This window comes from Chiloscyllium plagiosum, chromosome 43 (genome assembly GCF_004010195.1).
Source record: "Chiloscyllium plagiosum isolate BGI_BamShark_2017 chromosome 43, ASM401019v2, whole genome shotgun sequence".
NCBI classification, from domain to species: Eukaryota; Metazoa; Chordata; class Chondrichthyes; order Orectolobiformes; family Hemiscylliidae; genus Chiloscyllium; species Chiloscyllium plagiosum.
In genome coordinates, this window is record NC_057752.1 from 1,216,195 (window position 1) to 1,232,459 (window position 16,265).

The 16,265-nt window shown below is 45.1% G+C and overlaps 1 protein-coding gene across 1 annotated transcript in view; it reads left to right on the forward strand.

Annotated features, from left to right (window-relative positions):
* The first annotated feature begins 6,733 nt into the window (after nt 1–6,733).
* The window catches only part of cd63 (CD63 molecule), a 46,816-nt gene continuing 37,284 nt past the window's right edge, over nt 6,734–16,265 (forward strand). The window contains exons 1-2 of the mRNA XM_043681786.1: nt 6,734–7,048; nt 7,285–7,380. Of these exons, the coding sequence (XP_043537721.1) occupies nt 7,315–7,380 (66 nt within the window). The 5' untranslated portion in view covers nt 6,734–7,048; nt 7,285–7,314. The remainder of the gene's footprint in view (nt 7,049–7,284; nt 7,381–16,265) is intronic.

The window sequence follows — 16,265 nt, forward strand, 5'->3', positions numbered from 1 at the left end:
GCCACAGGGAGTGGAGTGCATTATTTCCCCCTCCAATTCTATTTTGATTTAAACCCTGCCCTCCCCTTCACTGTTTGATCACACAGCATTGCCCTTTGATGTGAAGGGCACTGCTTGTCACTGGTCACTTGGGTGTTTCCTTTCTTCCTGGTGGTGGGAATTTGAATAAAGATTCGTGCACCTTGTGTCTTTCACTGTGTCTCACACCCGCACACACACATGGGTGCTGGGGAAGAATAAGCACTACTGCAGTTAGGCAGTAGTAAAAAAGAAGAAAAAAATTTTAAAAATAAAGAGGAAGGAAAAAAATAAAAACATTAGTGTCAGACATTCTCTCAATCTGAGAGCTGGCTGTGAGGGAGCTGGACCAGGGTCAAGGACTCCCCATGCATAAATAGAGGGTAACTTGGTGACGGGATACTGGCTTCTGTGGAGTTATTTCAGTGGGGATGAGAGTAAAGCATGTTCCTTTAGAAATTACTTGCAATAGTCATCTTTAGTTGGGGTAAGCATTAGCTATTACTTGGGAAGCTTGACTCATTCAACAAGAAAAAAAAGGAGAAAAAAAGTAATAGGGGATCAGGTCCAGGCAGCGGGCCGTGGAGGGGGTCATTAGGGCCAACTGCCTGCCCCTCATCCGCGGTTACATTAGAGCCCGGGTGTCCACCAACACCCTTGAGTTGTTCAGGGAGAGGTGGGCGCCGCGTGGAGTGTATCATTTCCCCCTCCAACTCTATTTTGATTTAATCCCTGCTCTCCCCTTCACTGTTTGATCACACAGCATTGCCCTTTGATGTGAAGGGCACTTGGCCACTTGGGTGTTTTCTTTTCTTCCTGGTGGTGGAAATTGGACAAAGATTTGTACACCTTGTGTCTTTCACCGTATCTCTCACCTGCACACGCAACATGGGTGCTGGGGAAAAATTAACATTACCGCAGTTAGGGGAATAGGAAAAGACAACAAGGTATTAACAGGGGATTTAGGATCTCCTCAGTTCAGGGGACTGACTCCGAGTTGGCTGGCCACAGCCAGTGTACTGTGCACAAATAAATAAATGGGGACTTAGTGACAGGATACCAGCCACATTTGCTTGGCTGATTTCCAAAAGGTGCTTATATTGCTCAGGAAGCATATAGATACATATAAATGCCAGGATGCTCTAGCAAAAGAGTAGTATCTCCCTTTTTACCATTGCAGGCAATAACAAAGAACAACTACTTGAACAGCACAGAAGATTCCTTCAATGTTGTCACTTCCTGTAGTATCACCTTCCCACCAATCTTATATCCAAACCCCATTGCCATTACTTATCACACCTTTTCTTGTCCTCCCCAATCTTGAAGTTCTCCTGCACGATGCCTCAGCTGTTAGAGTATCTTTCCATTGTTCAAAAAATTGGCAAATACTTGGACTGTGAATAGTTCTGGTATCCATATTCTAAAAAGGATACATATAAGCACTTGGGGAAAGTGAGAGGGGAAAGGTTTAAAAGGGACTTGAGGGGCAACTTTTTCTACACAGAGGGTGGTGCATGTATGGAACAAGCTGCCAGAGGAAGTGGTGGAAGCTGGTACAATGACAGTATTTTAAAGATATTTGGACAGATACATGAATAGGAAAGTTTAGAAGGATATGGGCTAAATGCAGGCAAATGGGACTAGTTCAGTTTAAGAAACCTGGTTGGCATGGACGAGTTGGACCAAAGGGCTTGTTTCTGTGCTGTATGACTATGTAAGTGCAAAACAATTCATAAGGATGATCCCAAAACTCACGGGTTACACCCACCAGGAAGGATTGGCCAGGATGAGACTCATTACCCCAAAAAAGAGAAGACTGAGGGGCGACCAGAGAGATAGGTCTTCAGAAGTACAAAAGAGTAGACATCAGGGAAAAAGTGGGTAAAACAAAAAGCTGTTCCATCCTTCAATGGACAATTGGATAAATATTTGAAACAGAGTGATTTTCGATTCATTTTCGACTGATACAGGGATATGGGAAGAGAATGGGAAAATTAGATTAGTTTAGGTTCAAATTAAGAGAATGGGGAGAGAACAGAATTTCAGGATTGACACAAGGCTATGGAGAGGGTGTGAGGTGGTGAAATATACTTGAGATTGCTCCAGCAAAGAGCCAGTGTTGACACAATTAGCCAAATGGCCTCTTTCTGTTCTCCAAATCTCTGTGGCTCCAAATTAATTGCTCAGGTTAAGCAGACCACACCAATTGAACCATAACAATGAGAGAAATTGTTTTATTATACAGCCAGACACCTTTCCACTTTCCTCCCCAAGTCGCAAACTAAAAGCTTGTAAATTTCAGATCAAAAGCTAATCCAAACAGATTATTAATAGAACTGATAAAATATCCCCAGGGTCTTGCTAAATGTACAATATAAATCGTTATGACAGAGTCTTCATGACCTTCTTGTGATTCTGAAGCTTTTTGCCTACGAGGTCAGGTTTCCTGTCAGCAAATGTCAAAATGAACCAGTGGGAGCATGTTCCCTTTTCGTTTTCCTTCCAGATCCAGTAAAAGTCCAGAAGAACTAAGGCTGTGCTTTGTCATAATTCCCACCTTCTCCCTAGTCCCAAAGACTGACAGCCCTCTGAGATAGGAATGTCTCTTCACCTTTGTCTTAAATGGGAGGAAGCATTTTCCCAGCATCCACCGGGTCAAGAGCCTCCTCAGAATTGTTTATGTTTCAATAAAACCACCTCTCATTCTTCTAAACTCCAAAGAGTATGGGACAAGTCCACTGAACGTTCTCTTTTACAACAAACCACATCATCTCAAGAATCAGGAGACCAAAACTCTTGATATGTTACTGCCTTGCTTTATATTCATCTGGCTTTGAATTAGGTTCAAAGCTTGTGCAGTGATCACAGTTAATTTTATCCCCATTCACGTGGCAGACACTGGGTGGTCAAGTAATTAAAACCAGGACAATGAAGGCCCTATTGGTACTGTCACTGGACAAGCAATCCGGAAGCCCATTTTCTAAAGTTATCAGTTCAAATCCCATCAGCAGCTGATGGAAGTTTAATTCAATTGAAAACTGCTTACAGTGATAGTAACCATAACAATTATCAGGAAAACTCTTCTGGTTCACTAGCATCCTTTAGGGAAGGAATTTAATAATTCTTATCTGGTCTGGCCTACGTGCAACTCCAGATCCACAACCAATATCATGGATTCTTCACTGCCCTCTGAAATGGCCAAGTGAGCCACTCAGTTCCAAGGCAATTAGAGATGGGCAACCAATGGGAGTCTTGCCAGTGACACCTACCTCTTACAGATGAAAATGCTGATCAAGATTTATAATCAACCTGTTATTGCACGCCTGTGGAAGACGTAGGATTTGAACCTGGGTCACCTAGCTCAGAAGTAGGACATTACCACTGTGCCACATGAGCACATTGTTGACACCCATTTACAGAGCCCCTCTCACTGCCTCAGATTTAGATTTTATTGTCACGTGTACTCAAAGACAGAAGTAAAGGAGTACAGTGAAAAATGTATAATGTTGCTACACATGGTACCTAGGTACAAAAAAACCCTAGGTATACAGTAAGAGAAATGAGAGTTATAAAGTTAAGCATTACTACATAGAATAGTAGAAAAATAAAGAAAAAGGTAACAGTTTACATTAAAGTTCAACAGCCTTGAGTCCACCACTTACTCGCTTTCCAGGGAGATCTCAGCTATCTGTTCTCGACACCGCCACCGATACTGTCGCTGCTGCTGCCTCTATGATCTTTCCCAGTGCCTCAGTAACATGCCCAGGCAGGATCCACTCACATGCTGAGCCGAGACCAGCTGGCACACTGCCGCGACACCAGGCTGAGAGCCACCAAGAGACCAGGCCGGGACCCACCGAGAGACCAGGCCGGGACCCACCGAGAGACCAGGCCGGGAACCGCTGAGAGATCAGGCCGGGAACTGCTAAGAGATCAGGCCGGGACCCGCCATGAGACCAGGCCGGGACCCGCCGAGAGACCAGGCCGGGACCCGCCGAGAGACCAGGCCGGGACCCGCCGAGAGACCAGGCCAGGACCCGCCGAGAGACCAGGCCGGGACCCGCCGAGAGACCAGGCTGGGACCCGCCGAGAGACCAGGCCGGGACCCGCCGAGAGACCAGGCCGGGACCCGGCGAGAGACCAGGCTGGGACCCGCCGAGAGACCAGGCCGGGAACCACCGAGAGACCAGGCCGGGACCCGCTGAGAGACCAGGCCGGGACCCGCCACGTGACCAGGCTGGGACCCGCTGAGAGACCAGGCTGGGAACCACCGAGAGACCAGGCCAGGACCCGCTGAGAGACCAGGCTGGGAACCACCGAGAGACCAGGCCGGGACCCGCCGAGAGACCAGGCCGGGACCTGCTGAGAGACCAGGCTGGGAACCACCGAGAGACCAGGCCAGGACCTGCTGAGAGACCAGGCTGAGAACCAAGAGACCAGATTGGGACCCGCCTAGAGGCCAGGCCAGGACTCACTGAGAGACCAGGATGGGACGTGCAGAGAGACCAGGCTGAGACCCACTGAGAGACCAAGCTTGGACCTGCTGAGCGACCAGGCCAGGACCCGCCTAGAGACCAAGCTTGGACCTGCCGAGCGACCAGGCCGGGAGACCAAGCTTGGACCTGCCGAGCGACCTGGCCGGGAGACCAAGCTTGGACCTGCTGAGCGACCAGGCCGGGACCCTTCAAGGGGGAGGTGAACACTAAGAGGGGGAGAACACCAGAAAGGAAGAAGAAAAAGAGAAATAGGGGAAAAAAAGAGAAGGAAATGAGAAATAACAGGAGATGAGATCTGGTTGGAGTGACCTCCTCCACTGTGATCTCTAACACACACCCAGATTGGGGCAGCTGAAGTGCTTCAATGTCCTAAAGAAGTACTTTTATGAGAACTGGTGAGATATATTACCACCTTCAGGCTGAAACAGATGCAAAATGATCAATGAGGGCCTGGCTGTTTGTATTCTTCAGCCCAGGGACCACGTTTTGTGTTTCCTGTTGATCAGGTTTGTTGAATTGTAATTGAAAACTCTTATTTTGCAGCTGTCCGCTCTAGATAATGGAAAGAGTGCCTTTAAAAAAAACACCATTTTCTAAAATCCAGGATTTGTTGCTCAATTCCTGTCTTCGTTCAGCAAAATGATACTTACCAATCCCAGATGGCAAATGAGAGCTATTTCCTGAGGCTTGTGATAAGAGTCTCATTTTCACATACCCAAGGGTTCAGCATCATAGTGAGGCCCTTAATGAAAGGTCCTGCTCAGAGGTATCTGACCTTTGGCAGGCTGGAATAGGAATCCTACACTGGATCAAAGATTGGCATGAAGGAAGGATAGGTGAAGTCATGGTAATGTACATAGACTTGTAAGCCAGAACCCCCAGGCTAATGTTCTGGGAACGTGATTTCAAATCCCACCACAGCAGACAGTGAATTTTGAATTCATTAAAGTAAACCTGGAATTAAAAGCCTATCTAACCATGATGTGGAGGTGCCAGTATTGGACTGGGATGGACAAAGTCAGAAGTCATATGACACCAGGTTATAGTTCAACGGGTTTATTTGAAATCACAATCTTTTGGAGCACTGCTCCTTCAAGCAATGGTGTTGGACTATAACCTGGTGTTGTATGACTTCTGACTATCTAATCATGGTTCACTAATGTCCTTTAGGAAAAATAATCTACTGTCCACACCCCGGTCTGACCTACATGTGACTCGGACTCACAGCCCTGTGGTTGACCCTTAACTGCCCTCTCTTACAATCTCCGAATGAAGTTCTGATGAAAGACCTCCTCGTGGGTCTGCTCCTGGGCCTGGCCAAACTGGCCATCAACAGGTCCAGGCAGCGGGCCGTGGAGGGGGTCGTTAGGGCCGACTGCCTGCCCCTCTTCCGCGGTTACGTTAGAGCCCGGGTGTCCTTGGAGAAGGAGCACGCGGTGTCCACCAACACCCTGGAGTTGTTCAGGGAGAGGTGGGCGCCGCAGGGAGTGGAGTGCATTATTTCTCCCTCAAACTCTATTTTGATTTAGTCCCTACCCTCCCCTTCACTGTTTTGATCACACAGCACTGTCCCTTGCTGTGAAGGGCAGTGTTTGTCACTGGCCACCCGGGTGTTTTCCTATCTTCCTGGTGGTGGAAATTGAATAAAGATTCGTGCACTTTGTGTCTTTCACTGTGTCTCACCCCTGCACACACACACCATGGGTGCTGGGGATAAAATAAGCACTACCGCATTTAGGTGGTAGTGTGGGGATTAAAAGAAAAAAAAAATAAACCGCAAGCAAGGGGACGGGCTGTCCTAGAGAGAAAAAAATGAAGTTCTGATGAAATAGCCACTCCGTTTCACTTTGAAATGCGCAACAAATGCAGTGACTCTCAGGAAATGAGCAAAGAAAATGACATTGATGGCACTTGTCTAATGAAGTAAGATACATTTCATAAATCGGTAAATCATTCAACTCCTCTTTGGGCAAACGCAAACTAGTTCAGGTTGGAGTCATGGTCGGCATGGACTAGTTGGATCGGAGGGTCTGTTTCCGTGCTGTATGACTCTGACTTTATACCTCAAAGTAAAATCTAGTTTGACCCTCAACCTTGCAACCAACTACCTCCTACGGCTTGTGTTCCTCCCCGGCTGTGTCTGGCGATCCAGTCCGTGTCTTGATCATTGCCTTTCCCCCAGTTTGTGGCAGTGACCTGCGTCCCTTTCCTGTGACTGCTGACAATGATCGAAGCTGCGGGAGAGCAACCGTTTTTGCAGCATTTAGTGTTTGCAGATTTAAACGTATGAGGTGCTTTCCCATTCAGCTAGAAGGCTACTCCTGTGGCTTTCCAGTTTTTACCCCCGCCTCTCCTCCAGGGGCTGGACCTTTGGCGTGGTTTGAGTTTTTTTAAATAAATATGTAGACTCTGCCCCCTTTACGTCGAAATTTGACGTCAAATCAGTGGATTAAAAAAAAGTGTCAAACACTCGCCTGTGCTCCAGTGTGGTAGTCCTTGTTGGATCAAGAGTGTTGACAGTGCTAGGGTTTCAGGTAGGGGATTAATGATGTTTATAGCGTTTGGTGTTTTCTTTAATAGTGTCTCAACGCTAAATCTTTTCAGTATCTCCGACTGTGGAGAAATATGGTTGTGTTTGGGATTTTTTTTTAAAAAACCCTTCATCCACGTCTTCAAGTCGTGGTGCTTGGTCCCTGTCCCCTCCCTCGACTTCCTCTTTTAAATCGTCAAAATGTTTTTTAAACAACCATTTTATTCCTTTGTTTTGTAGAGGAATCAATTTCAGATTACAAAAAAGAAAATGGCTGTGGAAGGAGCGATGAAGTGCGTCAAGTACTTGATGTTCATATTTAACTTCTTGTTCTGGGTGAGTGTTAGCTTCATGTCAGTTTTCAAACCTTTTTGTGTATGTCTGGGATGGAAAGAACAAGAGCGGCGCGGTCATGAGGGGGTCAGTGTCTGTATCCTAATTTGTTTTTTGATGTAACTGAATTATAGTTTAGTTATTCAGTGAAAAGTAGGTTTAGCAAATGTTTAGTAAGTGTTGAAAGAAACTTGATTATATTCTTATATGGTGACTGCATTTTGTTACAAATGAGTATTTTTTAAAATCCTTACATCATTTTATTGTTTTTTAAGTCTATGATTATAGGGTTTTTTAATTAAAGTTTCCGTGCTGCCCCTTAAAAAAAAACCCATTGTTTTCTATGCTCAACTCGATACACAAATGTTCTGAGGATGAAACCTTGTTTCTCTGCCAAAACAAAGTGGAGGCTCCCTGTTTATTATCCGAGGGAGTAGCTACGTGGACAGAGATTTCTATTAAGAAATCACCCATGTGTGAGAGAGACTTGAGAAATACAAGATCTGTGCAGAGGGCTTCATGTTAGGTTACCTAACCCAGAAAGGAAGGAAATTGTGTGGATTTTAAAATAAAATGTACATGAGATTTGTTTTTCTGAACCAGAATGGGGGAGAGGAGATAGGATTGTTTTGGGTGGGATAGCACTTTGTGTTGAGAGGGAGGGAATTCTTCCATGGGAAAAATTCGGCTTCCTACCTGAGAGAAAAATTAGAAAGGGTTTTTTTTTTCTTTGGCAGTCAGCGGGGTTGTGGTAAAAGCTTTGCTGAATTGTGATTTTTTTTTTAAAAGAAAATTTGAACAAGTCGTGACCTGTATTGCCTGCGAGAATAGTTTTGATTTCACCCCCCCCCCCCGGGTGCGGTGGTGGTTTTTCCCCACGCTGCCTCCCCGCTCTCGTTTCTCTCCAATTTGTTTCCAGACAGGACTTTCAGGTTTTCAGCTGAAAATTCTCTGCAGGTAAATGCAAAGGTTGTTTGGGCGGGGAGGAAACGTTTGTTTAACGAGTTAGAAACAAACCGTGTTGGAAAAACACAGCAGGTCGGGCCGTTTCTGTGGAGACAAACTTCGACAACGTTTTTTTTTGTTGGATCAAATTATTTGCAGTTAGCCCCTTTTATATGAACGTGCATCCCAAAAGTATCACTGGAATCCTGGACTATATCATTTGATTGTTGCTTTCAGCAGTTTCCTACTGATTTTAATGTTGCCATTTAATGTCTTGTGCTGGTGAAATACTGCGAGCCTGCCTTTTTCCCCGGGGCTGTTTTATTTCTGGATTAGAAATAGATACTTCTAGAATTGTTCGAGGAGAGGGTTAAACCGCTAGCGTTGGGAGTGCCTGAATCAGTTTCTGGCTTTGAATAAGAGGATGTCCTGTCTTTCTCCCAGTTCGACTGGGACCCAGAGCTTTTCAATGGAGCTTTGCCTGTGGTGAAACAGCAAGTGGACGATGGCCCAGTAGCAGTGTTGCACTGAAAGCACGATGCTGGGGAAGGCAGGTAGCATCTGTTGAGACTCAACACAGTTAACCTTTTTGAGTCCAACATAGCTCTGCTTTGGAACTTGACACGCTGTCTAGCCTCACTAGCCCCTTACTGATCTTTTGATATGTATTGTGGGCCAGTACCCCAATGTGTGACAGGACCTTGCCACCCTGTCCCTCCCTGATGAGGTGAGGACTCCGAACTGGCTGCTGCTGTTGTGACCGCAGGTGAGGCTTCATCTTGGCCAGTCGATTTTATTACCATTTAAAATCCTGTATACGCACATCTTAAACACTCGATACCAACAAGACACCTGACCTCTACCTGTCAAAGGATTCAAATGTAAATTTGGAGCAGAATCATGCCGTTCGGCCCCTTGAGCCTGGTATGCCCTCTGATAGTGATTGGCTTGATAATGGCCTCCATTTCACTCTCCTGACTCTCTCTCTCCTTTCTTCATTCTCTCTCTGACTCCATAATGACCCAGCCTCCACTGCTCTCTCTTGAGAATGATAATTCCAAATGACCCTCATTTCCTCTTCTCATCTGGCATTTTTAAACTTTTCTCATAAGGGGCAAACTTTTAACCTCCTCACTGTCAAATTCCTTCAGGGACCAGTGTTTCAATAAGCTCACCTCTCCTCTAAATGCCAATGAATACAGGCTTGAGCTGTCTCCGTAGATAACCCTTTATAATCCCAGGAAACAGTCATGTACCCATTGCCTTACCAAACCCTGACTGAGATTTTAAAGATAGCTTGTTTCACATTCTAGGCACCGATACAAAGGTATTTTGAGATGTTTCACCAGAGCATTGCCCAGTGGTGCACTAGTTGATAACATAAGGAGATATTGGGACAGTTGACTGAAGCGATGATGGGTTTTTCTTCTGGAAGGCAAGAGAAGCTTGAGGGGTTTTCCTTGGTTTGGCTGTTATAACTTTCAACCAATGGTGAAACTTGGGACGTAGGAAGCTGGAGAAGTTTAGCATCCGGGAGGGTAAGGCTATGGAGTGATTTGAAAACACAGGCATTTAAACTGAGATATGTGCTTTTTGACTAACATTAAGCACAGGATAATGTGTCGTTGGGATTTTTAAGGCCGCTAGAGTTTTGAATGAGCACGTGTCTGAGACTAAGTCTGAATGGATCTTTATTTTGCCATTCTTGGATCTCTCCGTCCTAATGCTTGAAGATGACCTTTTTTTATGACAAAACTATAAAAGTTCCATTGAACTCTGCTCACTCAAATAAGAACAGTGTTGTGTCAAGCTCAGTATTGCATGTGACTAGTGTTTGTTGCAAATGTTCAAAGCAGTTCCTCACCTTTTTGCAGAAACACAAGTGTTTTGCCTTGGTGTAGACTGACCAGTCATAGGTGTGACATCAAGCTTAATTAGTGTGAGGTTAACTTTTTTTTTCAGTTTTGAATCAGAAAGTCTGCTCTTTGAGTCAGTTCCTCCACTGAAATAGCTGGTATGGTTTGGTCTCGCCACAAGTACTTGAGCATGAACTGAACTTTTCTAATGCATCTGCGAACATACTTTGTAGAGGGAATAGATTTGGAGCTCTGATAAGCAAATGGTAAGCAATATTGGGTGTAGCATTTAAATCTTAGGTCGTAAGTATTGAAGGAGGCAATAGCCTAGTGGTATTATCGCTTGACTATTAATCCAGAAACTCAGCTAATGTTCTGGGGTTCAAATCCTGCCATGGCAGACCCTAAAGAATCTGGAATTAAGCGTTTTATGATTAATCCATTAATTTGTTGGGGGTGGGGGGAGAAACCCATGGTTCACTAATCCCATTGGGGGAGAAACCTGTCAGCCTCATCTAGTCTGGCCTACATGTGACTCCAGACTTGCAGCAATGTGGTTGTCTCTGGGGAATGGGCAATAAATGTTGGCTTAGCCAGAGCCACCTACATCCCGTGAGTTTTAAAAAAAAATTCAAATGGGACAAAAGGTGGGTATATGAACTGTTCAGTTAATGACCTGCCTCATTAAAGGTTCTCTGAAGTGTACATTGCTCTTTTGGGGAAGAAGGTTGATTAGCTACTGAGAAAGCAAATAGCTTGCTGAGACTATTGCTTCAGACGTTGCTTGCCAGTCGGCAAGCAGAGAGCGTTAGGCTTTTTTTTTGCTTTAGGTGTAGATTTGAAGCCAGATAGTTGCAGGTTATAGTTCAGCTAACCATGTGGTGCGCTCTGTTTTGCTTCTCCTTCACCCCTTGGTTGCACTTTAGTGTAGGCACAAATTTTGATTGTCTGCTCCCCGTTCACTCAACTGTAAGACCAATTCCAGCCTTGTCCCAGGTGTTTTACCTTGGATGGTTGTTTGTAGCTGGACGTGCTCTAAGGATGCTGAGGCTTCTCTTTCAGGTGTCGGTTGACGGGTTTTTTTTCCTCAACAGGCATGGCAGCCCCATGATGCCCAGCACCCTGAGTGCATGATAGGAAATGGGCAGGCATATTTTTTCCTAAGGGCCTAAGCACAAGTTCTTCAAATTGGTAGCTCTAATTAAAGCTTTCTGAACTTATTGTTTTTTTAAAAAACAATTTCTCCTCCTGGCCCCTGAGCAATAATGCTAAGCTTGCCAACTTTAAGGTTTCATCACGTGACTTGCAACTGCCCCACCCTGTGCAATTGTCTTTCTCCCCTTCCCCTTCCCCGAAAAAGCATTTGGAGATGAGAGCAACCTTTTTAAATTTAAAAGGCCCCTCTAATATTTCACCTGGGTTGTTCTCCATAATCTCCTGAAGATTTGCAGGATAGCTAGCCTGGATTGTTAAAGGGAGGTTTTTAATTGTCTGGCTGTTTTCCCCCCCCCCCCTTGCATCAGCTTTCTTAGACTGTATATTATAGTTGTCATTTGTTTGCAGAATGCTTCCTTTCAGTTTTCTCTGTAGAGATGAAGTCATTTTTGTTTAGTACCCTCATGGGGCTGGGCCAGCCAATGATTTTTTTTTCTCTCTTGCTTCAAGCTCCTTTTTCTTTATTCCTCCCGCCCCGGCCACATTTTTCTGAATGGTAGGCCAATGTTGTGACTGCCTTTCAAACAATATTTTATCCCACCCTGCCCAAGCTAACCAAGTTGAATTGTCACATATTTATTTCATCCTTATCTCTTGTGTTTCCTTTTGTCTCTGCGGATATTCAAGTAGCGTCCGCATCTAGGAAGTGCAGCAGAGTCATCGCCAGAAATGTTGCAACAGAATGCAGCTCCTAACCAAATCAGCGTGGCTGTCAAACTGTGGCTTTGCAAGTGACCAATAGTGTCTAGCTAAGCGGGGGCTGTTCGCATGAGCTGCCTCCTCAGCTGTGTTGTGCTGGTTGGTGTTCATTGCTTTCAAGTTTTCTCTTGTTGCAAGCTGATGTCTGACAGGGGTAAGTGGATGGCAACTAAGTGAGAATCCTGGCTATTTGCTACTCGTGTAAATCCAGGTTGCACCATAGTCCGTTGTGCCCTCTGAAACTGCTGCACCATCCTATTTTTGGGGAGATGAAATTTGAGGAAAAGGAGGGGCTGAGGGAAAGGTCATAGGCAGCAGAAGGGTGGTACAGAAAGATGGGGATGGAGGCCGAGCAGGTGGGTTGGAAGAGATAAGCGAGAGTAGCAGAAGCCTGAGGTGGAGAGACAATGGCATAGTGGTAATGTTCTTTGGTACATAATCCAGAGGCCTGGAGTTGTTCTCTGGGGGTGTCGGGTCAAATCCTGGCACAGCTGGTCATGAATAAATCTGGAATTGAAAGCTTGTCTCTGCAATGCTGACCATGATGGCTACCGTCAATAGTTAAAACCTGCCTGGTTTACTAATGTGCTTTTTAAAGGAAGGAAATGTGTCCTTGCCCAATCTGGCTGGCAGTCCCACAGTAATGTGACTCTTAACTGCCCTCCGAAATGGCCAAGCAAGATGCAGTTTAGGAATGTGCAACAAATGCTGGCCTTGCCACTGATGCCCGCATCCCATAATGGAATAAGGGCCTGATGAGAAACCAAGGAGTACTCCGAGAGCAGGGTTCAGCTCATCTATCGATAAACTGGACCATGGGCAGGGAGAGCATTAGGCACGAGGAAAGTAGGCGAATCAGGAAGTGGTGTGTGGAGTAAACCGAATATAGGTGTAAAAGGGGAGTGGGGTTCAAAGGCTACAAGTCAGCTTTTAAGGCAATCCGGGTTGTGTGCAGTCTGTTTATGCAAGCTACAGAATTAGATTGTCAGTCTAACTGACAGATCAGGTCGGCTAGTGAGTTGAGAAATGCAGCCCTAATTTATACCATTCTGCTCCAGGGAAACTATGGATCTGTGTGCACATTACACCAACAGTGTGAAAGAGGAATGGTTTAGAAAGGAATTGCTGCTTGTCTTTTTAAAAAAAAAAATTCAGTCTTCCTGCTTTTCCAAATACTACAGAGACTGTTTCTGAGAGTAAACAGTCACCATGTGCTCCATTTGTTTTTGTCTAGCTGATTAAAGAAATGGTTAGCTCTGTTGTCCTCCCCCAGACTGATGTTTAGCTTTTCGTTGTTTGATTGACACTTTGAGGCACCAACTGTTTTCCAAGTGAAGAGACGGCATCTCCTAGCCTTGTGTTGGGAGCAACTTGAGCAAAATCTTTCAAGGCATTTTGAAGTTTCTAATCTTGTTTGGATAGTGTTAGTCATCTAGATTTGGAAATTGAGAGAAGATGTAGAAGGCTGTGAGATGAAACCTGTGAGGGATAAGATGTGCCAGAGTTGATGACTATACTCTTTTTTTTGTTTTTGAATTTTGTTTCTGGCCCTTCTTCCCACCCCCCGCAAACTTCGTCCAAGGCCCCAAAGGATCCTTCCACACCTGACAGAAATTTACCTGTACCTCCACCAATGTCATCTACCATATCTGTTGCACCCGATGTGGTCTCCTCTACCACTGGGGAGACAGGATGCCAACTTACAGATCATTTCAGAGAACATCTCTGACACCCACACCAACCAACCCCATCAGCCCGTGGCTGAACACTTCAACTCCCCCTCCCACTCTGCCAAGGACATGCAGGTCCTGGGCCGTCTCCATTGCCAAACCCTTACCACCTGACGCCTGGAGGAAGAGTGCGCCTCATCTTCTGCCTTGGGACCCCTGCAACCACACTGGGTCAATGTGGATTTCACAAGTTTCCTCATCTCTTCCTCCTCCTTTTTCACCCCCCCCAATTTCCCATTTATCTCTCAACCCCTGGCCTACAAGCCTCATTCCTGATGAAGGGTTTATGCCTGAAACGTCATTTTTTTTTTCCCTGTTCCTCAGATGCTGCCTGACCTGTGCTTTACCAGCACCACACTCTCAATTGTGAACTTGTTCACCCGAGTCCAACACTAGTACCTCCACGTCCCCTCTACCTTTTTGAAAAGTCTCGATAGCCTACTCCTGTGACAGACTTTTTGATTTGGCTTAGCATCCTTTTTAAGTGTGACTGGGTGGTGGGGTGCTTTTTTGTTTGTCTGGTGGGTTTTGGAGGGAGAGTTGAAAACTGGCCAGGGTGGAGTGGGAGGATAATAAACTATGACTGGGCCATTTGGCCTTTTTTTTTATTTTGAGCTACACCACCATTCAATATTCCTTGAAAACGTTGTTTTGGTTTCAACCACTTTCTGTGACCAAATTCCACAGGCTCCCCACTCTCTGGGTGAAGACGTTTTCTCCTCATCTCAGTCCAAAATGGCCTACCTGGTTTCCTCAGACTGTGTGACCCCTTGGTTCTGGACTCCCTGGTCATCAGGAACATGCATCCTGCATTTACCCTATCTAGTCCTGCAGAATTTTATAGATTCTGTGAAATCCACATCCTCACTTTTTTCTAAACTCTGTGAATATAGTCCTCACCGATTTTGAGTGTTTCATGAATCTATACGTTGTACAGAACACAGGAAGCTGAGTTCACCACGTGGTCAGCTTGGTAGGTACTGTTCTTGTCTCTCGCGCTCTCTATAAATCCAACTTGACATGGCTTCTCTGAACAAGAAGATCAAGAAATATCTGTCTTGCTCATTGGGAATATATTTTTAGAATCCTTAACAATGTCATTCCTGTGCTGCGTTGCCATTTGGTGTAGCTAGTCTGTTCTCAGCAAAGCCCTGCCTTGTATAACAACACTGACTGGAATTTCTAAATCACTCTTGGCTCTGACAACTTTGCATGTGCATAGAACGCCGCCAAATTGATTTGTGATTTATTTGGGCGTGAATGAATCATTGGTATTGCATGAAGTGTCACACTCTGGGCAATAAATGTAACCTTCAATATTTCCTATCTGGAGCTAACAATTACTCCTTTACTTTTTTTTGCGGTAGCCAGTGTCTACTGAGGGAAAAGCCCTTGTGTAAACTAATTTTCATGACTTGAGGTCGTCTTCATATTACGATGACCATGTCGGGAGTACGAGTCGTTTGCCAGAAGATCGTTGTTTCATAAATTTGGCTTTACGTTCCACCTCTGCACTTGAAGCATTAATTGTCAGGGAGGTGTTAAGGATGACAATTTAATCAATTAATTAATTCAAGTTTAGTAAAAATGGGTGCCACATGATGATTTACTAATTTTTTTAATGGTAAAGACAGGCCTGTCTTTCTTTCTGGACATGATCTGCTTCCTGTGGCATATTTGGAAAGGCATTGATCTAATCTGACATGAAGATTCTAAGTTAGATTCCTGCTCTTAGTTGAGACTTGGCACCAGTTGCCTTCCAGAGTGGGAGAAAAATTGGCTATGATTTTAAACATTGTACTGCAACATTCCCGTTTCCACTAGCTGCTGCCACTTTAAGGGAGACTTAACTTGCTCAAAACTGATGCATTAGTGTTTCTTCCAACAAGGGTTACCTCCGATTACAACAGGATCTGGACCAGATGGGCCAGTGGGCTGAGAAGTGGCAGATGGAGTTTAATTCAGATAAATGCGAGGTGCTGCATTTTGAGAAAGCAAATCTTAGCAGGACTTGTACACTTAATGGTAAGGTCCTAGGGAGTGTTGCTGAACAAAGAGACCTTGGAGTGCAGGTTCACAGCTCCTTGAAAGTGGAGTCGCAGCTAGATAGCATACCAAACGCCGCCTTCACTATCCTTTCTTTTATTGGCCAGAGTATTGGGTACAGGAGTTGGGACGTCATGTTGTGGCTGTACAGGACATTGGTCAGGCCACTGTTGGAATATTGTGTGCAATTCTGGTCTCCTTCCTATCGGAAAGATGTTGTGAAACTTGAAAGGGTTCAGAAAAGATTTACAAGGACACGCAGAGGGTGGTGCGTGTATGGAATGAGCTGCCAGAGGATGTGGTGGAGGCTGGTACAATTGCTACATTTAAGAGGCATTTGGATGGGTATATGAGTAGGAGGGGTTTGGAGGGATGTGGGACTAGATTGGGTTGGGAT